Source organism: Acomys minous (genome assembly GCF_964271855.1).
Source record: "Acomys minous genome assembly, chromosome: 11".
Lineage (NCBI taxonomy): Eukaryota > Metazoa > Chordata > Mammalia > Rodentia > Muridae > Acomys > Acomys minous.
The window spans coordinates 116,707,850-116,735,657 of NC_140492.1; the positions used below are offsets into that span (position 1 = coordinate 116,707,850).

The 27,808-nt window shown below is 44.2% G+C and overlaps 2 protein-coding genes across 4 annotated transcripts in view; one reads left to right on the forward strand and one right to left on the reverse strand.

Moving 5' to 3' along the window:
• Positions 1 to 946: 946 nt before the first annotated feature.
• On the forward strand, positions 947 to 20,074 carry HMGCS1 (3-hydroxy-3-methylglutaryl-CoA synthase 1). 2 transcript variants are annotated; one of them, XM_084800693.1, is made up of 11 exons: positions 961 to 1,101; positions 6,520 to 6,578; positions 11,683 to 12,140; positions 12,515 to 12,640; positions 13,390 to 13,554; positions 14,515 to 14,680; positions 15,585 to 15,755; positions 16,246 to 16,352; positions 16,845 to 16,970; positions 17,451 to 17,614; positions 18,382 to 20,074. In XM_084800693.1, exons 3-11 carry the CDS (start codon positions 11,693 to 11,695, stop codon positions 18,469 to 18,471), a joined length of 1,563 nt encoding a protein of 520 aa, XP_084656819.1. In that variant the 5' UTR covers positions 961 to 1,101; positions 6,520 to 6,578; positions 11,683 to 11,692; the 3' UTR covers positions 18,472 to 20,074. The 2 variants fall into 2 exon arrangements, with proteins under 2 accessions (XP_084656818.1, XP_084656819.1); XM_084800692.1 differs by lacking the exon at positions 6,520 to 6,578 and having other exon boundaries at positions 947 to 1,101.
• NIM1K (NIM1 serine/threonine protein kinase) overlaps positions 18,784 to 27,808 on the reverse strand; it is a 49,868-nt gene continuing 40,843 nt past the window's right edge. For both annotated transcript variants that reach the window (XM_084800694.1, XM_084800695.1), the window contains 2 exons: positions 26,887 to 27,155; positions 18,784 to 25,242 (listed from right to left, as the gene is read on the reverse strand). In XM_084800694.1, the coding sequence (XP_084656820.1) occupies positions 24,493 to 25,242; positions 26,887 to 27,155 (1,019 nt within the window). In that variant the 3' untranslated portion in view covers positions 18,784 to 24,492. The remainder of the gene's footprint in view (positions 25,243 to 26,886; positions 27,156 to 27,808) is intronic.

Consider the following 27,808-nt stretch of genomic DNA (forward strand, 5'->3'; position numbering starts at 1 on the left):
TTCATATAGACAAGTTACATCAAGTATGTCCTGTCCATTCGAAGACAGTAATTGCCATCCTTCCGATTCAAGGAGCAAGCAGTCTTTAGTGATATGGTCCTTACCCTGCGTTCACCATGCTTAGAATTATGGTACTTCTTTCGTCTTTGAAAAAAAAATGTTTTATTTGGTAGCTTTCACAGTTAGCTCAGAAGGTGAGCAGTGAGCCACGTGTCTATTCACCCCCTGTCTCCCTCTTGCCCGCCCCCCCCCCCCGCCCATCACTGAACTAGATCAACTTCCCTTCTTGTACAAGACCTGCATCATCCTCCATGACGCCTAATCCCTAAAATACCCTAGGTTAGGTTTTCTTATTACTCAATAGCAATATCTATAATAGCCAAGGTAGTTTTAATTTGGGCATTTAGAATACTTTTATAATAATTTTAGAGATTCTGGGTGAAGTACTGTGCTACAATTCGTGATTGCAGGCTCACTTTGCTGCTTCAGAAACTAGAAAGCGTCACGACTGAATTCAAATCGTGTATTTCAAATATTTCACGGGCGAAGCCCAGCTGCGGTTGCTAGGCAACCTGACAGCCTCCCAAGCAGGGACCAGCTCGCCTCCCACACTTGACCATCTCTCCCGAGTAGTGGGACGCGGAGTCACCATTGGTCACCATCTCCTCTCACTGACCTTCAATTGGTCAGAGAACCTCTCACTCCGCTCCCGTTGGCTCTCGCCGTCTCTCGCCGTCACGTCATTGGCAGGCATGTTCTCGGGCCACCCTACGTCACCGTCTCACCCCACTTCCCAGGTCCTCCGACTTTGTCCCCGCCCCCTTCCCCCGCCCCTCCAGCCGCGAAGGAAAAACCCCTTAGCGAGGTCACCGCCTCTCGCCTCCTTCCCATTGGCAGAAAGCGGACTGAGGGGCGGGCGCTGCCGGGCGACTTCGAGGCCCCTGATTGGTTGAGGCGGCCGCTGCCCCGCCCCCTGCCGCCCCCCGGCGGTGAGGGAGTCGGGTGGGTCGGTGGCTATAAAGCTGCTGAGGGCGGGGAGGCACTGTCCGCTGTCCTCCGTGGTTTGCTCCTTCCTACGCTCAGGGTCCGCGTCGCGTTTAGGTGAGTGTCCCGCGCGGGCCGGGACAGCCGGCGGCCGAGGCGCCGCAGGCGGCGAGTGCGGGGAGGAGGCAGTGTCCTTGACTAGGCCGGAAGCCACTGCGCTCCGGTCCCGGGCTAAGGCTTGGACCCCGGACCGGGAGGATGGGACACCAGGAGCCCGCTTGTGCGGGAGTTCGAGGCCTGGGGCGGCGGGGTACCTGGGGCCGCTGCCAGGCGGCGGAGGGGGCGCGGAGGGAAGGCAAAGGGCGTTGAGGTCCCGGTGTTCTGATGACATAGTCAGAAGTCGGAGTGGCCTCAGGTGGCTGTGACCACCGAAGTGGGGGCGTCTGCTGGAGATGAGAAGGGATCTGGGCTGTCTGGGAGTTCCTCGGGTTTATGGTGGACCCCAAAGGGATGGGGAAGCCCAGGCTCAGGTGGAAGCTTGTAGGTTGGCAGGGGGTGTGTCCTGCCTCCGCGAACCGCGTTGAGATGAGAGGAAGTGGACACTGTACTTTTCCCCAGGTCTGGTGCAAGAAATCACAATTGTGGTTCAGACCTAGGCAAGGACTGATGCTCTGGACACCTTTGATGCGTGGCTTGCTTAAAAATCTTAAGATGAGTGAGCTCGCCCCGCCTCCCTTCCCTGCACCCACCGTCCTTTCTTTCCCTCTCTTTCCCCGCCCCCTCCTGTTAAGATGATCACAACCTACTGTTAAAAGCAACCAGCCCTAAGTGTTACAAAGATGTGATGACCCTAGAACTGGCGCACAGATAGACTTTGGATTAAGTCAAGGAAGTTTCAAAGTGTGTGGAAATCTCTGAAAAACGTGACCTTCTTTGATCAGTGGAAGAGAAAGAGTTGCCTTGCAACATTCTGGAGGACGGGATTGGGGAGTAGGTGGAGGGAGGTGTCCTCTTTGCCAAGCTTGCCCCTGTGGCCTTGACCTCAGGCCGTCTCTGGCTGCTTTTTACCACCTCCTGCAACCCCTCCTTCCTGCTGTGGTGATCTGGCCTACCAGGGAGTGCACAGTGGCTGCTGATGTATGCTGTATTTTAGGGCATGCTAAACAACAAGTCAGACTACTCATAATTACGTACTTTTCCTTCCAAGCTGTGGTTTACATTTTTATTGTACAGATTCCATCAGGTTGGAGACTAGACTGAAAATCCTCCATGGGGTATCTCCAAGTGGCTCGTAGCAGCTTGTGACTTCTCAGCAGTTAATGTTCTTTGACCAGACTTTGAGGTTTCAGTTGTTTTTGTGTGGAGATGGCCTGTCTCATGAAAAGGAGAGGCTATGTTTGTGTCTAACCTTTGAGGAAATTTCTCCTAAATTAGCACATTTTCCTTAAAGTGCAATTGTAAGTGTCTTTGGCAAACCCAGTTCTCAGGTGTGTCTGACATTGGGGAAGAGGGAATATAAAAACTATGTTTGAAGTTTGAAGTCATCTGGAGCTTTTAACTTTTTTCTTTCCATAAATAGTCCTCCTGATTGCTTATTCATAGAATTTAACTGATGTACTTTTTTTTTTTTTTTAAATGTATACAGAGCTCTCCCTGCATGTACACCCACAGGCCAGACAGGGCATCAGATTACATTATAGATGGTTGTGAGCCACCATGTGGTTGCTGGGAATTGAACTCAGGACCTCTGGAAAGAGCAGGCAATGAGTGCTCTTAACCGCTGAGCCATCTCTCCAGCCCCTGAGGTACTTTTTTTCTGAGGGTTTTTTGTTGTTACTAAGCTTTTACATACGTTGTTTTCAGAAGAAATACAAAATCTAAGAAGTTGGTAGGACATGGGTTTTCTGGGCCTTTCATTATCCAGGGAAACTGAATTTGTGCTTGAAGGAGATGAACTGTGGGCAGATCTATTTACACTTTTCCCCCCTTTCTCAAGACGGTTTATATTTACCCTTGGCTGTCCTGAAACTGGCTCTGTAGACCAAGCGGCCTTGAACTCCTAGAGATCCGGCTGCCTCTGCCTCCCAAGTGCTAGGATTAAAGCCACCACCACTCACCCTATTCACACATTTTTACATTTGTGTAAGCTAAAGAGGTCAGAAGTTTCATTTAGAAAGGAACATAACCTTGCCACTTGATGTCTTAGAAAGCCATATTGTGGACAGCTGTGTCACTTAGATTGTAAGGGGTGAGAAACATGTTACCTAATTAATAGCTGCGTGCTAGCACTAGCATCTTAATCCACCCATCCTAGTGCTTGGCACTTGTTGCTACTCCCCTTAGTGTCTGTCAGCTGAACAACGAAGAGAAAATTCTTTCTTTTTTTGTTTTGTTTTGTTTTGTTTTTTCCAGACAAGATTTCTCTGTGTAGCTGGACTGTCCTGGATTTGCTTTGTAGACCAGGCTGGCCTCAAACTCACAGAGATCCTCCTGCCTCCCAAGTGCTAGGACTAAATGAGATTAAAGTCATGCACCGCAGCTGCCCAGCTGAGAAACTAATGTTTTAAAGTGCTTGTGGTCATGTATGGGCTCATGTGAGAGTGAGTAGAAGACTGACATGTTCTCTTCTGATTCGGTTTGGGTTCCTTCCATTGTTTAGATTAGGATCTGGGAATGAGTCAAGCCTGCCCTTTGCTTTGAACAGTAGTGGTAGGGAGCCAATTTCTTTAAAACTCCTAGACACTGCTTGGCCCTGTAAGCTTGTATCTCAAAAGTGATAGCAAAAACTTACTGGAGATGTGTATTTGATCTTAACAAATTTTTTTTTCTGGAATTATTATCTTGGAATTTGTTCTGAATAACTCCAAATTCAGCCAATCTTTAAATGTTCTTTAAAGTCTCTACCACTGCTCAAAAGGAGATTGTAAACTAATCAAATAAGCCGGGCATGGTGGCGCATGCCTTAAATCCTAGCACTTGGGAGGCCAACGCTGGTGAATCACTGTGAATTCAAGGCCAGCCTGGTCTACAGAGTGAGTCTAGGACAGCCTACACAAAGAAACCCTGTTTCGAAAAACCAAAAAAAAAAAAAAAAAAGAGCCAAATAAACTGGGCTTGGTGCATACCTTTAATCCCAGTACCTGGTAAGTACTTGGATCTCTGCAAGTTCAAGGCCAGCCTAGTCTACACAGTGAGTTCCAGGACAGCCAGGGCGACATGGAGGAATCTTGTCTCAAGAAGCAAACAAAAAGAATCAGAACATACTGTCCAATGTAGATACAGAGACTCCTCCTATTTCAGTGGAGGAGAGGCCATGCAGACGTGAGTGAATGATGCATCTGTATAGGATTCAGGTCCTTGATGAGAAAACTGGTTTACCTAGGAAAGTGTTCTAGAAAAGATAGCTAGCTTAGAAGAGAGCCTTGAAGGATGAATAGAGGCTCCCAACCCCCACCCCAGTGATGGTTCAGCAAGTGGGGCATTTGCCCCCAAGTGTTAATGACCTGAGTTCAATCCCCAGGATATACATGCATTGAGGGAAAGAAGCCATTATGGCAAGTTGTCCTCTGATGCTCACAGGTATGTCATGGCACATGAACATGCACACACACACACTAAGATAATAAGGAAATGTGAATAGGATCTCTGATTGGCAGACCAGCAGGGCTGTGTGTGTTTTACTTGGAGAGCCATACAAATATGCAGATGAGGGAAAGACTTTCTTTTCTTTTTTTTTTTTTTAAAGATTTATTTATCTTATGTATATGAGTTTTCTGTCTTCATGCACACTAGAAGAGGGTATCAGATTCCAGTATAGATGGTTGTGAGCCATCATGTGGTTGCTGGGAATTGAACTCTGGACCTCTGGAAGAGCAGCCAGTGCTCTTAACCCCCCTCCCCCCAATCTCTCCAGCCCCGAGGGTAAAGACTTTCTAACAGTTTTCACTTATATGCCCCTAAAGAATGGTAGATGTTCTAAATATCATGGTTTTCTCTCCAGTAACAGTGCAAGAGATCAGCAAGTTACTGCTTACACTTTTATCAGGTACCAGTGTGTACTAGATTAGTTTATCCTCATATTTGTTTAAATCAAGGCTGGGAAATGAGCTAAAAGGAGAAATCCTGTTGAGTAAAGTTCGGCAAAGAAAGCAGCATCAACCCTAGGCAAGGAATAACTGTCATTAAACTTTGGTAGTACAGGTTGTATATTATATATCAGAAATGCTTGGGACTGTAGTGTTTCATGATTTGAAACATTTGCACATATGTTAATTGATTTTTGTAAATAAGACTAAAGTCTAAAGGTGAAATTCATGTTTCACATACACCTTACACATACACCCAGGAAATCTAAGATACGGTATTTGTAATGTTGCTTGCATTTTGCCTGACCTGTCACATGAGGTCAGGTGAGTTTTCTACATACAGCATCAGGTCAGCATCCAAAAATTTGTACTTTGGTGTGCTTAAGATCCCAGTTTTTTACATTAAAGCTGTACAACTGCACCCTCCCAGCAACTGTAGAATAGAATAAAAAATGTAAACCTCTCTGATAGGTTCTTCTTCAAAGTGCCATTTTCTGCCTCTTGTCTCTCTCTCAGAGACCATATGGGCTTTGTTATGTTGCCTGCAATTGGCACCACAGCCTTCTCTGACGCATCTTTCTTCTTTCCATTAGTGTGCTCAGGTTCACTCTGTGTGTGTCTTTCTCCCTGGTGTAATCAAACTAGAAAGAGGACTGAGGATGTGGCCAGAATTTGGCTGGATTAAGGGAGGGCCTAGATTTGATCCCAGCACTGCAAAAATAAACAAGTAGAAAGCGGGTATAGTAACATTTAAGGGAAGTGCCTTTGATACAAATTACAATCTTGCCTTCAAGATAAAGTTAGTTACTTTATTTCAACATGGGGAAAGAATCGTCTTTTCTACCCCACTTAATCTCTTTTTTTGTTTGTTTTTCACAAGTTCAAGGTTTACTTATTTCAGGGCTACAGATGTCTCTCGGCTGTTTAGAGCATTTGCCTCCTGTTGGGAGTGTTGGTGCCTGATCTTACCAAGCAGTTCCCATGTGTTTCGTTTGTCTTCCCAGCCGCCCTCCAGAGCGAGCTGGAAGAGGAGGGAGGGCCTTACCTTGATTTTACAGGCGAGGAGATTGAGATTCAAAGAAGCACAAATTATTGCTTTAGTGCATAGTAAACTCTGGAAACTCTTTATTCTAGAAGCTTACTTCTGTTTTTTCATCCAGATTCTTGGTAGCCTTTGCTTATAGAGAAGACTGACTCTCCAAGAGTCATAGCTGAGTGGGGATGTGATGCTGGTTCCTTAGCAGAGATGAACCTGCTGCCATAAGGATTAAACAAGGACAGGTGGTCCGTAACCTTTAAGTACCATATTTTTCTAAGCTTGTGTTGAATTGCGTTTTTGTTTTGCATAATATAATATAGAGAAGGGAAGTCCTGTTTTAACTCTCCTTGAACTGAAGCCCTTGGTTGTGTAGTGCTTATGACTTTAAAAGTTCTCATTTGAAACTCCTAGTGCCTGAAGGAGGAAACAGTGACAGCCCTGGAGACTGCCGTTCTCTGTCCTTCACACAGGTATGGCACCAGTCCTGCTTCTTAAGGAAGGCGTTTTCTCTAGTGGGAGGGGTGTGATTTTTTTTATTCTAGAGTAATGACAGTTTGCATGCACCACATATTCTTTTCCCTCCCCGCGCCTTTTTTTCTTTCATTGTGTCACCTACATAGAACTTGCTATGTAGACCAGGCTGAAAACCTCGAAGATTCACCTGACTCTCCCTCCCAAGTGCTGGGATTTAAGGCATGTACCACCATGCCTCAAGCCATATTTTCCTAAAACTACATGTTACCTTTTAAAAGTAATTAATGTGCCAGGCACAATGGCACACCTGTAATCCCATCACTCAGGGAGGCAGAGACAGGCAGATCTTTGTGAGTTCCATGCCAGCCTTGTCTATAAAGCAAGTCCAGGACAGCTGAGGCTACACAAAAGAACCCCATCTGGAGGGAAAAAAAATAGGTAATGCTATAAACACTTCTAGAGACTTTCTAATTTTGTATTTAAGAGTTAGTGTTTACTTGTAACATGAAAAAATACAGGTAATAAAATTTAGCCGTATAACTTAATTTGAAATAATCATAGATGGGCATAGCTGCCCGAGGTACTTTAGTTACTTGTTTGTTTGTTTGCAGTTTGTTAGTTTGAGGCAGATCTTCTTTGGTAACTGATTCAGTTCTTCTGCCTCAGCCTCCTATACCACACTCTGCATCTCAACAGTGCTTTTTAAATTACGGTTTCAAACTCTGGATGAGTGGTTAAGGCTATAGGAGAATAGACAGTAGTTACTGTGTTTGGACCAATATCCTAATTATTTGCAGCTATTGTAATTCCGTGCATGTCTCAAGAGAAAAGATGCTGACCCTAGACAACAGAGGAGCTTGAGAATCTGCAGTAGCTAAAGACTGTCAGACATAATTTGGTTTAGGACAAAGCAAGGAGTGGAGTGGAGAGCTCAGCCAGGACTCTCATAATAGCCCAAAGCCTGTCGCTTAGTCATTGAGGAAAGTAGTAACAAGATTTCTTGCCTGACTTTGTTAGGGCTTGTAGCTTCTTTTGTCCTCCAAACGGGTGTGGTCTTTTTAGGGAACAGGACCTGCTGAGGGTGCTGCCTGGTTGGAAGACTTTGGGATTGAAAGGAGAAACCTTTGTTTTTATTATAAATATATAATCTTCACTATGCTACTCTTTTTTAAAAAACTTATTTTATTTGCATTGGTGTTTTGCCTGCATGGATGTATGTGAGAGAGTGTCGAGTCTTCTGAAATTTATATCTGGTCTGTTTTAGCATTTGGGAGGCTATAGGACGCATTGTCAATAGGAGACGCAACAGTAACATTTTACACTGAAAGTTATATCAACTTTCTATTCTTCTACATGCCGTCACGCTATGACTTCATCTTCTTCTCTGCTGCCGTAGTCTTCATACGCGTTCTTTACTGAGAGGTGTTGGTTGCTTGGTTGTTTGTCCCCCCACCTCCCAGTTATATTTGTTTTATTTCAAATTGGATATCTGTTTACCAGGAACATATGGAAAATATCTTGGCTACTAGAAATTGTCCGAGAATGAATAATATTGACCAAATTAGACACACACACACACACAGAGTCATGAAAACTTGATACCTAGTGGGCTGTCTGAGCTAACCTACAATTTTGTGACAGGTGATTTGGTGTTTAGCAACAACTTATTCTCAAATCTTCACTAAATTTACTGGTGGGAAAGTACATTATAAAGTATATTTTTGTTCATTTTACTTCTAAAGGCATTGTGGGCCAGTGGGCAAAGGCAAGGGGGAAATTCCAGTTTTCATCATGTTGCAAACAGTCTGAAGAGTTGAAAACAATCTGAAGGGAAAGACAGAAGTCATCCTTCCTGGCTGCCTGCACGCTGTCCATGAATGTGTGGGCTGGCGTCTCCTTCTTTTACTTTTTCTTTTTCCCTTTGGGGTTCTGGAGATTGAATTAAAGACCCTGTACGTTGGTCCTTTCATCACGTATGTGTGTATGCATGTTTTTTTAAAGATAGGGTTTCTCTGTCTGGCAACCCTGGCTGTCCTGGAACTCACTTTATAGACCAGGCTAGCCTTAAACTCACAGAGATCCGCCTGCCTCTGCCTCCTGAGTGCTGAGATTAAAGACATGTACTAATGATAATTGTAGAACTTTTTGCTGTGGGTTGTACCAAGGACTTAGTTTAACATCTGTGCCTGGTAATGGATAGCCCCTTGTCTTCTTTCCAACCTCAGTGTATTGAAGTGGACGCCAACTTTAGATAATCATGGATTGGTAGAGGGCTTCTGTCGTAGCGTTGAGTGAAGGCCTCAGAGGCATGCCAGGTGTCTCTCATCTAGAAAGTATGCTTGTACATTTTGCCTTGAGACACATACAAGGAGCTGAAAATTTCAGGAGGTAGAAGGTAAACACTTGTTTAACCTCTTACTAGGCTATTACTAGAATGAGTCCCTAGTATTGTAATATATGCTTCTGGGTCTAACTATTAATGATGACACATTTTTTAATGTGTTTTGTACTGAAGCAGCTTCAGTGATGTAGGACTTAAAGGATATAATTGGCAAATTATTATGTTTATTGTTGCTTTCCATTTAATAGTATATACATGCTGTGCTTGGTAAAATGGGGGGTAGAGAAGTCTAAGGCATGAAGAGATTAAAAGGCACGTGGACTAAGTTGAGGTCACTCGGGTCTATTAATCTGCTTGGATACCATAAACAGTTTTCACTATGTGAAAATAGTACCATAGTCTGCATAGTCTGGGAGATTAACAATAGGATTTTATTTTTTAAGTTCTGGAGTACAGCTCAAGGTACACGAGCCTTCTTTATTAAGGCCTTTGTGTGGGTTGGAGATGGCTGCCACCTTGTCATCGCCTTATATGGCAGAGACAGAATACCTGCATTCAGACTTGAACCAGCTCTCTTATAAGGGTGCCAGTCTAGGCTGGAGACATGGCTCAGCCGATAAAGGCTCAGCTCACAGCCAGAGGTACCAGGTACTGATCCAGTGCAGAGGTCTCATCCTCTTAACTCCCTCCCAAGGACCATACCTCCCAATGCCAGGCCAGGCATGGTGGCTCCGCTCGCCTCTGATCCCAGCACTGGAGAGACTGGAGCAAAAGGATCATCTTAAATGTCAGACCAATTTGGATTATAGAATAAGATCCTATCAAAAAAGTAAAGGTTTTTAACTTCATTGTTTCCTTATTTATGTTTTAATATATCCATAACCTAATGACTTCTGTACTATAAAGATGTTTCATGTTTAAGGACCAAGCTTTTCTGCTTTAGATATTTCCTCAAGATCTCAATAATTAACTCACTGTGGCAATAACCATGATTTTGTCTTATTTTAATATTAAACCAGTGTTGTCAGTGGCAGAGAACAGGTGACGTGGATTTGACTTTTCATTTTAGTGTCAGATTAGCAGCAGGTTGACAAATGCTGTTTCAGATACCAAATTGGTTTGGCCAGGTAACTGGCAAACTGCAAGTTTAGCAGTGTAGAGAGCTGAACTTCTGTCTCTTGAGTGACATTGTCCAGTTAAAACATATCTACCGTGGGGGCTGGGTTGTCGGAGTGCACTTTGATGGGGCGTGAAGAATAGCTTTCTCCCTTTGTTCCCACAGTCGGGCCAAGAGGTTTTTAACCACTTCCTGTACCAACAAGCCCCACCACACACACCTTGTTGGAAATACCCAGACTGATCTTTCATTTCTTTTTTTCTTTCTTTTTTAAAGATTTATTTATTTAAGAATACAGTGTTTTGCCTGCATGTACACCTGCAGGCCAGAAGAGGGCATCAGATCTCAATACAGATGGTTGTGAGCCAACACATAGGTGCTGGGAATTGAACTCAGGACCTTTGGAAGAGCAGACAGTGCTCTGAACCTCTGAGCCATCTCTCCAGCCTGATCTTTCATTTCTTGATAAATAAACCTTTTAAAGGCCTTGAGGTTGCTAGATTAAATGACTACCCCTGGGCCAGATGACAGTGGTCTGAAGAGCTAGCAATTTTTGTTTCTCTTGGTAAGTAAATCTAGACAATGGCTGATTTATTTATACTCTCTGAGAAATAATCTCTTTGGTTGGTCAATGATATATAAGATTTTATTTATTTATCTATTTTTGTTTGTTGGTGTGTCTGTGTGGGTTTATGTGCATCTCTGGAGACCAAGTCCCAGTAGAGGCCAGGGCAGAGATGCCCTTAAACTGGAGCTGCTTGAGGTTGTGAACCATCTGATGTGGGTACTAGGAGTGAAACTCCGGTCCTGGAAGAGCAAGTGCTCTTAACAGCAGCTAAGCCATCTCTCTAGCCTGTCAGTAATACTTTTAAATCATCATTTTATTCCATAGTTGTTTTTTGGTTTTGTTTGGTTTTTTTTTTTTTTTTTTTTTGTTTGTTTGGTTGTTGGTTTTTTGAGACAGGGTTTCTCTGGGCAGCTCTGACTCTATTGTACTCGCTTTGTAGAACACGTTGGCCTTAAACGCACAGAGATCTGCCTGTCTCTGCCTCTCGTGTGCTGGGATTACAGGTATGCACCAGTGTACCCAGCTTCTTCCATAGTTCTTTAAGTAAAATCTTGTGGGAAGGTTGCGTGTGTGTTTGTGTGTGTGTGTGTGTGTGTGTGTGTGTATGAGAGAGAGAGAGGGAGAGACAGACAGACAGACAGACTGACTGACTGACTGACTGACTGACTCCAGGGTCTTGTACCACTGAGCTATATCCCAGCATTAAAATCATGTTTTAACTTTTTTAAAATTATTATTTTATTCAGATTACATCTCAGTTGTTATCCCCTTGCTTGTCTCCTCTCGCCCCTCCCTTCCTCTCTCTTTCACCCTATTCCCCTCCCCTAGGTCTGTGACAGAAGGGAACCTCCTCCCCCACCATTGGTCACAGCCTGCAACATCTTTCTAAAAGGTTATATTCAACAAATACTATTCCTTATGAAGTTGCGGCTTTAATATATAAGTATCTAAGCTTAGAGAAACTGCGGTAATCCAGGTGACTTTTGGATTCTCACCATCTGTTTTGCAGCCTTGAGCTTGAAAAGTCGGCAGCCACTTGGAATGTGAACCGTGTTTTTGTTTTTCTCTGTGCAGCTCTTGCAGCATGCCGGGGTCACTTCCCTTGAATGCAGAGGCTTGCTGGCCCAAAGATGTGGGGATTGTGGCCCTTGAGATCTACTTTCCTTCTCAATACGTCGATCAGGCCGAGTTGGAAAAATATGATGGTGTAGATGCTGGGAAGTATACCATTGGCCTGGGCCAGGCCCGGATGGGCTTCTGTACTGACCGGGAAGACATCAACTCTCTTTGCCTGACTGTGGTTCAGAAGCTGATGGAGAGAAACAGCCTCTCCTATGATTGCATCGGGCGGCTGGAAGTGGGAACAGAGACAATCATCGACAAGTCAAAGTCCGTGAAGTCTAACTTGATGCAGCTGTTTGAGGAGTCTGGGAATACAGATATAGAAGGGATAGACACAACCAACGCTTGCTATGGAGGCACAGCTGCAGTCTTCAACGCTGTGAACTGGATCGAGTCCAGCTCTTGGGATGGTGGGTCCCATGTCTGCTTTCTGAAGCTTAAGCAAGCTCACACGCACAGGCAGCACGCCCTCCTGAGGGCAGAGCCCGGGTCTCAGATAATGAATAATATCCCCAGCCCACCAATGGCCGACAGTCAGTGAGTGCCGTGTGCAAACTACTACTAGTTAGACTAGTCCAAATACATTTAAAAGAGACTGACTCTTCGCTTGTGTCAATTGTTTATTTTAAGGAAGAATAATAAGAAAACTGAGCTGTTCAAAATTTAGACAGAATGCTTTTTGTTCTTTTACCAATATGGGGAAAGTGTGTTCTGGGGGATAGGTAACAAGCTTGCATTCACATGCACTATCTGTTATTTTGACCATGTGAATTACATTTTTCAGGACGATATGCCCTGGTAGTCGCAGGAGACATTGCCATATATGCCACAGGAAATGCCAGACCCACAGGTGGAGTTGGAGCTGTGGCTCTACTAATTGGGCCAAATGCTCCTTTAATTTTTGACCGAGGTGAGTGTTCGAGAAGTTGTTAGTTGTTTTTTTTTTTTTCCTTTCGTGGTGCTGGGCTTGACCTGAACCTTGGGCCGGTGCATGTTAGGCAAGCTTTCTATTTCTGAACTTTATCCCAAGGTCTTGTAAATGTGAGACGCAGGTTATTACTAAGCTCTGCAGGCTGGACTTGAGCTCATTCTGCGGCCCAGGCAGGCCTGTCACGAGGTCCTCTTGTTTTGGCTTCTAAGTGTCAGGTATCACAGGTCTGTGCCAGCAGGCTTATTTATTTATATTTATTATTTACATTTCTTATTGACGCTGTTCTGAGAAATTGGGATATAACAGAAGCTAGCATTGCTGCATGTTTATTGGCTGCCAAGTGCTCCCTGTGTATCACTTGGTCTTTGTAACTTTTGTCCAAAAGGTAGCGCTATCCTCCCTCCACAATGACGTAAAATCGCCTAAGGTGGAGTCGAAGACATAATGTACTGTAGTAACTTGCCACAGTAGTTGATAAGTTCATTTGTCCTTAGGATACCAGCGTCATCTCCTACTTAGATTCATTTAGGAAATTTGCAGGAGTCTCGGGACAGCCCATGGTACTGCAGAGTTTTGTTTAAATTATATTGGCTTCACCTTGCACTTCCTATATTGAAGAGCTAATGACTGACTGGTTGAGGAGAGCCCTTCAATAAGGCAGTGTGCTACTAAAATGCAAACATCACCTAGCAGGACTGTGTCAGCATCTTCTGTTCCACTTCTAATAGGGCTCCGAGGGACACATATGCAGCATGCCTACGACTTTTACAAGCCTGATATGCTCTCTGAGTACCCTGTAGTAGACGGGAAGCTCTCCATACAGTGCTACCTCAGTGCACTGGACCGCTGTTACTCTCTCTACCGCAAAAAGATCCGTGCCCAGTGGCAGAAAGGTGGGTTTTCCTCCAACCCATTTTCTCATACAGATTATGGTATCTGGAGGGCAGTGTAATAATGTGCTGGATGACCAAAGCTTTTTTGTGAACAACCTTCGTTAATACCCTTGTTACCACTTCATGTGCTAAATGTCATTTTCTGTAGTTCAGGAAACATGTAACTTGGGGAATATAGTAGCCACAAACAAGAAGCATTCTAATGGCATGTAAAATACAGTTTTATAGTATATGTGTGTATATATATATATATATATATATATATATATATATATATCTCAATACAGTGCTATCTGTACTTACTTAGCAGTATATTTTAAATGTCATTATTTAATAGTACTGTTTTTTGAAACAAATCTTGTTTTATAACTTAGACTGGCCTCAAACTCACGACCCTCCTACGTTGGCCTCCCCAGGGCTAGAGTTACAAGTATGTCCACCACATCAGGCTTAGCAGTATGTTTTTACGAGGCCAGTGGAATTGCAGCTTTTTTATTTTAGAACCCCACAGTAAGTATACTTTGTATGTGCATATGCTGAACAGAAACAGAAGTGCTGTGAAATTAACCATGCTGCAAAGTAATGCAGTTTGCTATTTTTTTTGTATCCTTCAAGAAAAAGAAAAAAAAAATATAGAAAGAAATGATGACCTAACTGATCTGCTGATACATATCTGAAAGTCAGTGATTACTGTCATATGTAGCAGAGTGTCTTATTTAAATACACATTTTAAACTACTGAGAGATTTTATTAGACAGGATTTGGAGTTGCTACTTAAGGACACAAGGCAGGTGGCTCTTCAGTTGCCACCCTCTCTGCTCTCTTTGTAGTATAGTACATATACTTGTTCTAATTCTTAAAATTAATAAGTAAGTAAAGGTAGAAACATCCTAGGCATTTCTGAAGTCAGGTTGTGTCCTGGCTTCTGTGGTATCATCATTTCTTGGTTTTCTGTTTCAGAGGGAAATGATAAAGACTTTACCCTGAACGATTTTGGCTTCATAATCTTTCACTCACCATATTGTAAACTGGTACAGAAATCTCTAGCTCGGATGTTCCTGAGTGACTTTCTTAATGATCAAAACAGAGATAAAAACAGCATTTACAGTGGCCTCGAAGCCTTTGGGTAAGAAGTTTTTATGTGTTATTATTTTTATATTATATGAGATTATTTGTATAGACCTGAAAAATATAGTTAAAAGTTATTCTTTTCTAGTTGGGCAGCAATGGCACATGCCTTTAATCCCATCACTCAATTGGCAAAAACAGGTGGATCACTGAGTTTGAGGTCAACTTGGTCTACAGAGTGAGTTCCAGGACAGCCAGGCTACACAGAGAAACCCTATCTCGAAAAAACAAAAACAAACAACAAATTTTATTCTAATATATTCATCTTTTCAATGAAAACATAGTTCTTAAAGGTGGTAACTGGCTGGCTTACCATGGGTAATTTCTACTAAAGTTTTGGTCTCTGACTTTACCTCCAGTCCCATTGTTATCAGCACAATAATGTGATCCACAGACACAGCAGTACTTGCCGCAGCTCCATTGACCCCTTCCTCCCTGCAGTCCCCATGCCCTGGGTCGCCCTGCATCTCAGCAGTAGTGACCCCGCCTCATGTTTTAGGGCCTAGGATGCTACACATGTTACGTTCCTTCTTGTCTCCATTTAAGGAACTTCTTGACTTCTCGAGGCTTATTTCCTATAATATGACTGGATTTAAAAGACTTCTGTACTGTGTCTTGTGGCTCTAACACTTTAGTGAGTCTGTTAGTTTAGAGTCTGTTAGAGTCTGTCAGTATCAAGTTGTCTTTACTTGACTGTAGCAATGTCAGGCAAAGGACTGTACAATTGGCTGACATCCTTATACAATTACAATGCTGCTCCCTGGCTTTTAGTAAGTGGCAAAACAAAACTATATATTCACAGGTTTGAGTATTGATTAGGACAACTACTAACAGGGCAAAAGCATAGTATTTACATGCTATATAATTATCTCTTTAATATATTACATAATATATTGTTTCAGGGACGTTAAATTAGAAGATACTTACTTTGACAGAGATGTGGAAAAGGCATTTATGAAGGCTAGTTCTGAACTGTTCAACCAGAAAACAAAGGCATCTTTGCTTGTATCAAATCAAAATGGCAATATGTACACATCGTCTGTATACGGCTCCCTTGCTTCTGTTCTGGCACAGTAAGTATAGTCTTGGTCCCTAGCTCCCCTTTTCTGCATGATAGTGCGTCTTCAGGGCTGGTCTGCTCATGTAAAGAGCAAGGGAGGCTGCCGCTCTTCCTGAGGATTAGTCACTGTCTCTGGGCTTTCCTGAATCTAGTTTCCATGTAGTCTTGACATACAGTTAATAACTGCGTAAGTCCGATCATTTCCTAAAAGATGCAAGCTTTGCTCTGAGTGTGCACCCAGTACTAAGACCTCAATTCCAGGTGCTTACTGCAGTGTTAACTCGTTAGAGCAGGGAGCGGTGGTGCACACCTATAGTCCCAGTGTGCAGGGGGCTGAGGCAGGAAGATTGTTAGTGCAGGTCCAGCATGGGCTGTGCAGGCCGACCGTGTGTCAGAGTAAGGGAAAAAAGCTTTGAGTCGGCTGCTGCGTGGAGCTGCAGGCTGCTTGTGGCTCCAACACACTGTAGTGTGCTCGTGTTAAGTGTGCCCTTTCCCTTACACAGGTACTCTCCACAGCAGTTGGCAGGGAAGAGGATCGGAGTGTTCTCCTACGGTTCTGGCTTGGCTGCCACCCTTTACTCCCTTAGAGTCACACAGGACGCCACCCCAGGTGAGTGCCGTGTCCATCAGCACAGCACACTGCAGATGCCTGCGAGGCCATCCCATTCTCTGTTTATTTCAGTACTTCTTCCCAGAGGCCTTTTTACTGTCTACCCTACAAATCTGCCTTAAGAGACTGGATTTTTCTCCAGTGGTTTTGACTGATTTGAAGCAAACATTTGTGCCTGCCTTGAGAAAAAAGGAACAAAATTAAGGGAAAACTTGGCATCATTGAAAAGTATACAGAGGACTGATTATAGAAAACTTTATAGTTTCAAGTCCACGTGTTTTTAGCTGGTGGTAGCCATGTGTTTATACTAAGCAGTGTCTGGTCAGGCGGTAGGAAGTTGTGTCAGGAAGGTACCGTCTGTATTTTAGCTAAGCAGTAACTAGTAGTTTTTAAAAGAGACAAGAAATCATTTGCATTTGGCAACATTTTATTAAGTTATTTTGAGACATGCTATTCTTGGTCTTTTAATGTTGAAGTTACTTGTTCTTTAAGGGTCTGCTCTTGACAAAATAACAGCAAGTTTATGTGATCTCAAGTCAAGGCTTGACTCAAGAACCTGTGTGACACCGGATGTCTTTGCTGAAAAAATGAAGCTGCGGGAAGACACGCATCACCTCGGTAAATGCTGTATTAGAGACATACAGTCATGTAAACACACAGTACATAAGGCAAGGGTAGGACACACATCACCTCGGTAAATGCTGTATTAGAGACATACAGTCATGTAAACACACAGTACATAAGGCAAGGATAGGACACACATCACCTCGGTAAATGCTGTATTAGAGACATACAGTCATGTAAACACACAGTACATAAGGCAAGGATAGGACACGCATCACCTCGGTAAATGCTGTCTTGGAGACATACAGTCATGTAAACACACAGTACATAAGGCAAGGATAGGACACGCATCACCTCGGTAAATGCTGTCTTGGAGACATACAGTCATGTAAACACAGTACACAAGACAAGGATGTCAAGGCTTTGTTGAGTACTACTGTGATGTTAGTGACAATTGTAGAGAAATAGGAAAATTCCCTGTTTTGCCAGATGGGTTAATCATGTGTAATTTTTGATATTTTGCTCTCCTTTCAGCCAACTATATTCCCCAGTGTTCAATAGACTCCCTGTTTGAAGGAACATGGTACCTAGTTAGAGTGGATGAAAAGCACAGAAGAACTTATGCCAGGCGCCCCTTCACAAATGACCGCAGTTTGGATGAAGGCGTGGGACTTGTGCATTCTAACACAGCAACAGAGGTCAGTAAACCTCACTGTGTTAATCCTCCTCTTTGGCAGGGTATGGAAACTTTCACTCCCATATGTCTGGGGTTGGGAGCCCTAAGAGATGTACAACTTAAAGAGATGTCAGTAAGGCAGAGTGACTCAGAGCGAGGGCCCTGGCCTCTCCATCCATCTTTGCCATTTCCAGCTGTAGAAGGCACCTACTAAGTGCTGGGTTTATCAGGAACTAGAACTGAGGGGAAATTTAGAGAAGGCTCATTTGTGTCTTAGGGGCTGGTAAGCAGTGTGGGGGCAGGGTACTGAACCCCTCATATTTCTCTTGAGACCTTTTCAGAAGTGACAGCAATAGATGGAATTCCTCTTATATGCTAGGCACTTAGATTTCCTTTTATAACCCTTACAAGCTTTATACTATCCTCTTGAGGTTTACAAATGGTCCTAACTCCAAGGTGAGGCCCGTAGAAGTCTCATCACTCAGGATTACAGGGTTATTAACTCAACTCTGTGTGTGTAATCGTACATCTGGAGGTAGCATCTGAGCTGGGCTCTAAGAAGTTATGGTAAAGACTTGGAAGGCCCTTCTTATTACTGAGTAACTGCAGAAACATCTCACTGTAAGGGCAAGCCTGGGTACTTAGCTCTCCTTGGAAAGCTTCACAGAGTGTGTCAGTGTCAACTTCTGGATTTGTCCTTTATTGGCTTCTCTGTAGGTACTTTAGCCTTCTGATTCTTAGGGGAAAAAAAAAATGTAAAAGCCAACAACTGTTTCCTTTTCGTTTTAGCATATTCCAAGCCCTGCTAAGAAAGTGCCAAGACTCCCTGCAACCACAGCAGAATCTGAATCAGCTGTCATTAGTAATGGGGAACACTGAGCTCTGTGGGCTGTAAGGCTTCACAGCGCTTAGGGCTGGGATGGGGTATGGAAACCGTTAGAGGAATCGATGTCTCGGGACAATTTTACAGATTATGTGTTGCTTAAAATGTAATGTAACTGACATGGAGCCTAGAAAACTATTGTGTTCTTGAAGCGTCTCTGCTGAACTTGCTAACACGCTTCCTGCTGTGGTCTGGCCAGTGGTGAATGTGCTGCGATGATGCTAAGGGCTCTGTGAACCTTTATACCTCTGATGTTTGTATGCATGCACTTCGTTTTCAAACACGGTGTGAGTGCTTCTGCGGCAACAAGCAGAGCTACTAGTGTCCAATTTTAAAAATTGGTTGGTTTTATTTTTTCTTTCTTTCTTTTTTTTTTTTTTATTGTGTAAGAATTTTATACTTAAAAAGTACCTGTAGCTTTTGGCGGGGGTGACTTTTCTAGGTTGGGGATTGTGGAATTTAAATGTTACGCACAAACCCTGCTTGAAAATGTCAAGACAAGCATTCTCTTTTTTGAAGATTTGTAAATCCTAAAGAGAAAAGAGGGTTACGGTTCTAGAATCTGGACTAACCATCAATGAGAAAGCTTAACTGTAATCACGTGAGCAGACGGATGCTGGCATCGAGCAGCCTCCATCATAGCCAGCAGGGCTCACCTGGGCTCTGGGGGCAGGACTGTGGGAACTGGTTGTGGCCAGGTCATGGCTGCTGGTGCTCAGCAGCACTGAGTCGCCTGGTGTGAAGAAGCTGGGCAGCCCCGACGTACAGGAGGAAGAAGGGGTGGGGCATTATTAGGTTACAGTGTTACAAACCCAGTTTACAAACTGACAGCTTAAATTCATGGGACACTTTTTTTCCTTTGTGGTTTGTGTATTTTTGCGTTTTGTTTGTTTTTGTATCTGTTCAATGGAAATAAAAATTAACCCACATTTTCACATAGTGAACATTTCACATAATCTGACTAGCCAAAAGGAATATTCACTTCAACATCTAGAAGTCATAACATTTTCCCTAAATTTTCACTTTAAAAAACAACAAAAACTACCACATGAGATAATAAGAAAATTCACTAGCAAGTTCTCTGGGTGATTTTGGTGCTGAACAGTGACATGAGCCTCACGACTGTAGAGATAGTTGGAACTAATGTACAGAACTAAATTTTTAAACTTTATTTGCTGTTCAATTCTGTGAAGTTTCAGTTATCTAAAATAAACATACACATGTAATGTTTCAGATTTGCAAGGTGGTATGTAATGTAGCATTTGTAAGATATTCTTGTCAATATTAACTAGTAGGATTTTGATTTGTACAGTTTTAATTGGTTAAAATGGTTTCATTTTAACATCCACTGCTATAGATGAATAATGTAAGTTCAGATTTAAAGAATGGAGGGGTAGTGGTGCATGTAATCCTTTTGCAAGTACTAAGAGTTCTGTATGTTTTTAAAAAGAGTAATTTAATGTTTGGGTGCCAAGAAGTGGATTTTCTCAGAGTCCATTGCCGGCAATGGGCAAGCCTGGCGACACTGGCACGGAACGTTAACCGAATACCTTACTAATAGCGAGGTGAATAACTTTGAAATAAAGTTTTAGACAAATATTTCAGATATTTGAGTGTTCTTTTCTGAGCCAACAACTTGGTCATGGAGTCAGCAAATGGCTGTTTTTAAATGTGAGCCTTCAGTTCATTACTCATTAGCTTATTCTGCAAACATTCCCAAGCACAGCATAAGCAACGCACTCTGCTTACGGAGAAATAAAGTGGTATCCCTTGTGGCCGTGTCGCTCCTATTAGGATTCTACATGTTAGGAAACAGCAGATTATTCTCTGGTGTACAACAACTCATACCATCATTTTAGACCTAAGGTCAGTACATATTGATACTTAGTTTCGTTTTCTGGGCCAGTGTCCTGGCACTCAGGTTGGTCCAGTGTTCTCAGGTGACTTTTCTCGCAGACCCTGGGCTCCTAGGAAAGAGACCTTTCCTGTGTCCTGTGGGGAGTCGGCTTTGTTGTCTTTTTCTGTATTTTGAGCTTCACACTAAGTATGAAAGCAATTACTTGTGATCTCCTATGACATAACTGAAGCTCATCTTGTGTCTGCTACTTGTGATCTGAAAACCCTGAGATAGAAGTTGGTATAGCAAAGGTTGTAGCAGGATCTCTCATTTTAAATATGATATTGTTTTCATTGAGACAGGCTCTCACATAGGTTGGTCTAAACTGCTAATTCTCCTGCCCCCACCTCCTAAATGCTGGGATTACAGGCATGTGCCTCCATGCCCAGGCAGAAGTCACTTGATCTTAATGTTAAAGTGAATTCTTTCTTCAAACTTTTGAAGAGCTGTTCTTAAGTTAAAGATTCCTTTTGGGTTTTGTTTTGTTTTGTCCTTGATTGTAGGGGGGAAATTGATTGTAGGAAGAAGTAGCTGACCTGAGATTCTCTGGGCAAAATTACTTCTGTTGAGGCAGTAATTTGATGCAGAGGATTACAAATAAAATAGGTTTTCTCCCCTAAAACAAGATTCTAGTTCACTTATCCGCAGCAAACATTTTCCATCAGTATTGAGGCTTGTGGATTCTGTGGCATTTTCTCCCCACATACTTGTGTGAGAAGAGTCTAGAATTCCCCAGGCAAAGGGATTGTTGTAATACTGACGTATGTGACGAGCACATGGAAACATGACATGGTGGGTCAACCGTCACTACTAAGACTTGTCATCTGTGGTGTAGGAGGAAGACAGAGCACTGGGTTCTGTGGGTGACCAGAACAAACCAACAGCCAAAGTGAAGTCTAAACACAGCCCAAGTGGAGAGAAACAACACTGAGGGAATTGCAGACGCTGGCTAATAAGCACTGTCAATCAGGACAAATGTGCAAGTGCATCTTAAGTGTGTCAGAAATTGTGGAGGGGAAACTGTAAGACTGACCACGGGAGAGTTTACCTCCTATTGAGAACATTTACCTTTGACTTTGATAGGGGTCATCTAAGCGGGTCTTGGTATTCTGCCAGATGGCTATGTAGTTTAGACAGCAACCGTGACAGTAAGTACGGTGGAAACATCCTAGCCCAGTATTGAAATGCTGAAAAACTCCAGGAGATACAAGCATTGTTATGCAAGACTGAACAGACATCCCAAGAGTAGTGCCTTCACTAGGGCCATCTGAAATGCACTGGGTAGCAAGCAAACAGCCATGAAGTTGTCGCATGCATCGTACGAGATCCACAGAGTCATCAACTCAGTGAGCACAGCAGCAGTTCATCCTCATTGGAATTGGCATCTACTCAGGCTGTGGGTGTGCACTTCCTGGCCACAGTGTGTTCTTGAAACAATTGTTCTAGAACCTAGAGAAAACTTGAGTCATTGTCATCGTATCTCATGACGTTGGGTCAAGGACTACGTATGGAATCCCTATGCCTTAGCATAGACCTCAGTGCTGCAAGCAGACCATGAGTGGCCTAACCTGCAGGGTTGGTGTGAGTTCTTCAGCAACCAGTGCGCATGCTTTAATAATGGCATAGGTCCCTCCATGTTTAAACCCACAGGCTCGGGAACCAGAGGCTGGTAGTAAGGACTCATCTCACAGTCAATGACTTGAAGGTTTTGTATTCCTTCCAACAACCTAGACTTAAGTAGATAAGCAGTTGGTGGGGGGTGGGGGTGGGGGTCCCAGGAGGCAAGGAGGATGTTTTCCCTAGGAACCCCGATAAGGACACTTGCGAGTCTGTGACTAGCATGGCTGTGGCGCTGCCCATGCCAGGGGACAAGCCGGCTAAGCACAAAGATATAATGAAGAGAATCGATCCTAAGTATACCAAGGAGCTGACGACGGTCGCGGGAACCCAAGAGATGCTGGTGGTGGTCTTGGAGCCCGTGGTGACAGCGAGCAGGCAGTGAGGGCAGTTATACGCGGAGGATAAGGCAATTGAGGACTCCGGTCCTTTCACGATGACAGTTTGGGTCATGCTACCTTGTGTAAACCGGTTGAAACGCTGGTCTACGTCTACGGTGAGGGAAAGTTAGGGTAGCTCACGGAAGAAGGAGGGGCCGGTTATAGCCTCCAGACCCACTGCAGTAATTAATGACTGCGGCTCAACGAGCCTTCAGGCCTGGCCTTAAACTAACTGCACAGGCATCACCTAGAAAGTTGTTTAAAATGACCTGCTCATTTCATTTTTTTTAAATTATTATGTATACAGTGCTCTGTCTGCATGTATACCTGCAGGCCAGAAGAGGGCATCAGATCAAATTATAGATGGTTGTGAGCCACCATGTGGTTGCTGGGAATTGAACTCATGACCTTTGGAAGAGCAGCCAGTGCTCTTAACCATTGAGCAATGACCTGCTCTTGCACACCCAAGGGTTCACTGAATTGAAAGGCCTGAGGTAGAACTTGCTGGTCTGGTAAAACAAATGTAATCCCGGTGCCTAGAGCTTGAGAGCCATTGTTACAGCTCTGATAACTTGCAGTGCTGAGTCCTGTTAGGTACCACCCACTCCAAGCAATGAACGAATGAATATATATATATATTTTCTGGTTTTTTGAGACAAGGTTTCTCTGTGTAGCCTCGAGGCGTCTTGGTCTCACATTGTAGACCAGGCTGGCCTTGAACTCACAGCAATCCGCCTGCCTCTGCCTCCCTGAGTGCTGAGGCTAAAGGCATGATCCACAGCGTCCAGCTCTCTAAGGAGTATATTTAACAGAGGGATTTTAAGTGGAACAGGGCATCCAGATAGACTATTAGCTTCCGTGTACCACTTCAGGGTCTCCCTGCCATAGTGCTTTCCCCAGCCACTGATGCAATAACCGTTTCTGTGTAAGTTTGAAAGGTTTGCACAGGTCCCATTTGGCAGGACACTGCCTCCTCAAGCCAATGCTGTGTGTGACCTTTTCCTTCTTGCTCTAAGGCTACTTTGATACAAAGGCCTGAGAAGTTCAGAGAAACCACTTGATACTCACACAGCATTATGGAGTTTCAGAGAGCCAGTGACACCAGTGACCTCTGGTGACCTAATGGTGAATGAGGGTGTTACGTCTTTTCCCCTTTCATACCTTGGCAGACCCTTGAGATGTGAAGCACATGATGCTTTCAAGATCCTTGGGACTGTGGTGGCACACGCCTTTAATCCCAGGACTCAGGAAGCAGAGGCAGGCGGGTCACTGTGAGTTCAAGGCCAGCCTGGTCTACAAAGCGAGTCCAGGACAGTCAAGGCTACACAGAGAAACCCTGTCTGGAAAAGCCAAAAAACAAAAACAGAACAAAACAAAAAACCCAAACTATCCTTGGGACTGGATGCCAGTCACCTATTCCACTGGCTATCTTTGGTAATGCCTTTGTGTCCCTATTACTGCTCCTTCTGCCCCTCGCTGTTGTGGGATCACTTCCCAAATAAACTACATGAAAGCTTTCATCATCAGCTCTGTTTGGAGGTATCTAACTTATAGCCCTTGCTGTTGGGGGCAGCCTTCGCCTTCCTCAACTCACTATTTCTACTCACTCAGTTCTCACACCGTCATCCACTCCAAGTGGCTGCCCTTAAACATCTAGTCCTAAATCGGTGAGTTTTACATCAGATAGCCCTGTGGGGAGTCTGCATGGCATCTGCCACTATTTGACATCTTTCTTTTAAAAACATAAAAATAGTTGCCAGCGAATGTCTATGTTTTCTGTTAGATTATCCTCCACAGGGGAAAGGAGACTGGCTTTGCTATTTCCTCAGCACCTTAGACACTTGGCTGCACACACAGCACTAAATGCACATATTTCTCTATTAAATAAATGAGTGGTCGGAATATGACAAGAAGACAAAAAACAACCAACCAAACAACAACAAAAAACCCAAATCAAGCCAGCATCCAGGCTAAAAGACTTTGGTGTGGGGAGGGGGGAGAGGGAGATACCCATGTCTCAAATTTAAATTTTATTTAAGTTTAAAAGTTTACAAAAAATGTGTGCATGAGAAAAGTTAAAAGGAAACTGTTGGTGGTTAGTTGCCAAAGCTGCCTGGTGCGATTTATAAAATTGAACACAACTTAGACGTGTGCCTTATGCCTCTATAGACACGGGAGCCTTTCTTCAGGTCCCTTTCCTTAGGTTCTGGTAGTATCATTATTGGGACACTTTCCAACGCCTTTTTCCTTTGCACTCGGTGTAAAATGATTCTGTAGACCCCCGTGATAGAGCTTCGGGCATCTTTCCCTTGGTTATTTCTGATATGCTCGTCCGTAATCCCCAAGTGTTCTAAAGTGCTTTTCACCTCGTTTTCTTCTTCCTTGAGGGTGTTGGTTTCCGACAGATGTTTAGGATCCAGTTGAAAAGGTTCCAGAGGGGTGGGGTGTGGTACCCCTCTCATCCACTCACTGTTCATGATGTAGTTGATCCCAGACCTCTCTGTAGGTATGGGCTGAAGGACTCCTCGGATGAGCCGGTGGCAGGGCTCTGACACATGCTGGGGTATGCTGTAGGTCCCCTCAAGGATGCTCTTCTTAAGTTTGGCCACAGTTTCTGCTCGAAATGGCATCATACCAGTCACCATGAAGTACAAAAGGACCCCCAAGGCCCAGATATCCACGTAAACACCAACATAGTGTTCGTCTCGGAAAAGTTCAGGTGCGGCATAGGGCGGAGAGCCGCAGAACGTGTTCAGCATTTCACCTTTTTTGCTTACAGTGCTGAATCCGAAATCTCCCACCTTCACACACGTGCTACTGGTATAAAAGACGTTCTCCGCTTTCAGATCTCTGTGAATAATTTGGTTTTCATGCTGTGAAGAAAACATGAGAGTGGGGGAGATGACAGTCACTTTTGAGATAAATGACAAAATAGAAAATATATCCGTTTCTCTGCAACAGGGAGGTGGGTGATGACAACACAACCGTAAAAATTCAATAGAAAACAGCCTGAATCATATTAGCAAACTCTGCCACAACCTTTAACCCAGTGTAATGCCTGCACCCCCCACAAATAGACCAAAGGTTTGAGTCTTCTGTGGGGTTCATGCCAGGGGGTGGGGGAAGACCCAGATCTTATGCAACTGCACAATTCTGAATCAAATAACAAGCCTTTTCCTTTTTTGAGGTCTTGCCTGGCTTTTCTGAGTGTCCCCTTAACTGAGACCAAGAGCAGGAAATCTTGGGGCCTTGGTCCCACCACCTGGCCATACTCCTTTGGGGGGGGCTCATATCATTTAGCAAAAAAGAGGAGGTTGGGTTTGGAAAGGTTCTTGCAACAGAGTCTGCTGTGTGTGTTGAGTGCGTACGTGTCCCCTCATGCCCTCACACTCTAAGTTCGGGCAATAGTCTGGGAACTTTGACCTATTTAGTTTTAAAGGCTTGGGTAAAGCTTTAATGTCATTTGTCCCAGTGAACTCTTGGGGTGACAAAACAAGCTTTGTAAGCTGGTGCTGGTCAAATCTACATTCAGTTCTGTGAGGTGCAGTATGAATGACACTTCATGAAATGGGATGCTGACATTCACCTCCGAGCTGTAAGAACTAAATGTGACGCTGTGTGGGCAGTGCTCAGCATGGTCCTCCCACACAAACAATGCAGTAAAACCTGAGTGTGACCCAACCTTTCTCTTTTCAGAGACCAGACTGCAGGGCAGAGTGGCAGGACACAGGGCTCCTGCGGACCCACATCTGGACTCCCTGCTGCAGACTGCTGCTCTCCTCCTTGATAACTGATAGTTAAGGGCACAAGTCAAGTTCCTTCCGTGTGCCCAGCAGTATGGCTGGGCCTAGCGAGCACAGGAGAAGAATGGTTCTTGGAGGAGTTAGGCAGTGTGCTTCACAAAATCCAGCTTTATATAAAGAAATAATCCGAGAATTAAAGAAAGACTTGATTGAGCATTAATATGTGAGGTACACAGGCAGTGAAAGAATTGGGGCCTGGCGGCGGAGGGGGGCAGTCAGGGAAGACGAGAAAGTTTGGTATTAGCTGGCCTGAGACTGAAGCAAATATCAGAGAGGAAGAGGGAAACTGGGCTGGCCATGAGGTATGGATAGAACTAAAATGAGAGACATAGGATGAGGCATAAAGGCATCCGGAGCAGGAAATGAGGGCCGGGGAGCAATGGCAAACCATCTGGGAGGCAGAATGTGAGTTTGGAGAAATGAGTGTGGCCAATCAGTGAAGGATGTTGACCTGGCTTCTCCCGTTGGCTCCTATCAACAGATTCTGGAGAAGCCACGAGCCTGCTATGTACCAAGGTCCTAGATATTGCTGTGGAGGCGAGGGCCACGGTCCCAGCCAGACTTCCAACTCTCATGGAAGGGCCAACTGTTTGCTACTGCAAAGCCAACATTCTCTGTGATGACTCTGCGATGATAAACCACAGCCCCAGGTTCCCAAGGTGGAGCAGGAGCCCCTGGCCCCCTCCCTCCCACCCCCCACTCCCGCCCCCTTACCATGTGCTTTACGGCAGACACAATCTGGGAGAAGATGAGCTTGCTCTCCGATTCGGAAAGCTTCCCCTCAGTGCTGATTTTCCCAAAGAGCTCCCCACCGCCTGCGTACTCCATGACCAGGTGGAGCTTGGACAGGGTCTCCACGACTTCGTAAAGACGGACAATGTTGGGATGGTGCAACTTCTCCATGCTGGAAATTTCTCTGGATAGCAGCCTTTGAGTTTTCTGGTCTAACTTGGTCTTGTCCAGAATTTTAATGGCCACCTTTTCTGGAAAGAAAAAGAGATAAAGGGGCGGTGTTTTGTTTTGTTTTAATGGAAAAATAGATATTTAAAGCTGGAAGGGTTCTGGGTCCTTTACTCTATTAGACATAGAGGTTCCGTGGTTCCCAAATCAGTGGTAATGAAAAAAAAATTCCCAAGTTCAGTATCAACATCTCTACACAAGTTTGGATGCCAACTCCTGCCTCCCTGCCCCCCGCCCCCGCCAAAAGGAGTTGTCACTTGCTGTCTCCACCTGGTTTTCCAAGTGAAGTTCAGACTTTGCTAAGTCCTGAGAGCACTTGTTGATCAGAACTGGCTTTTCTCTTCAGTCTGCGGGTCCTCCTGGCCAGCGTCCCCCCAACTCCCTACTTTAGTCTCGGGTTCTTGAGACAAACACCCCACGTGTGGGACCATCCCTTTATCCATTTTGTTATCTAGATCACTCTGTCCCTACTCTTTACTCAGCTCATCCCTGGTGGCCCCCAAGGTTAGCCTTATAATTAACCCATCCCAGGACATCTCTCATAGCACCCAGGCTCTGGGTATCCAAAGCACAGGTTTGCTTGTGACCTCAGCCCACTAGCCTATAAAAACTGTCTTCCCTTTTATCCTCAACCTGCCCTGCAGGGGCTGTGTCTTAGTTTACTCTTTTCTATGCC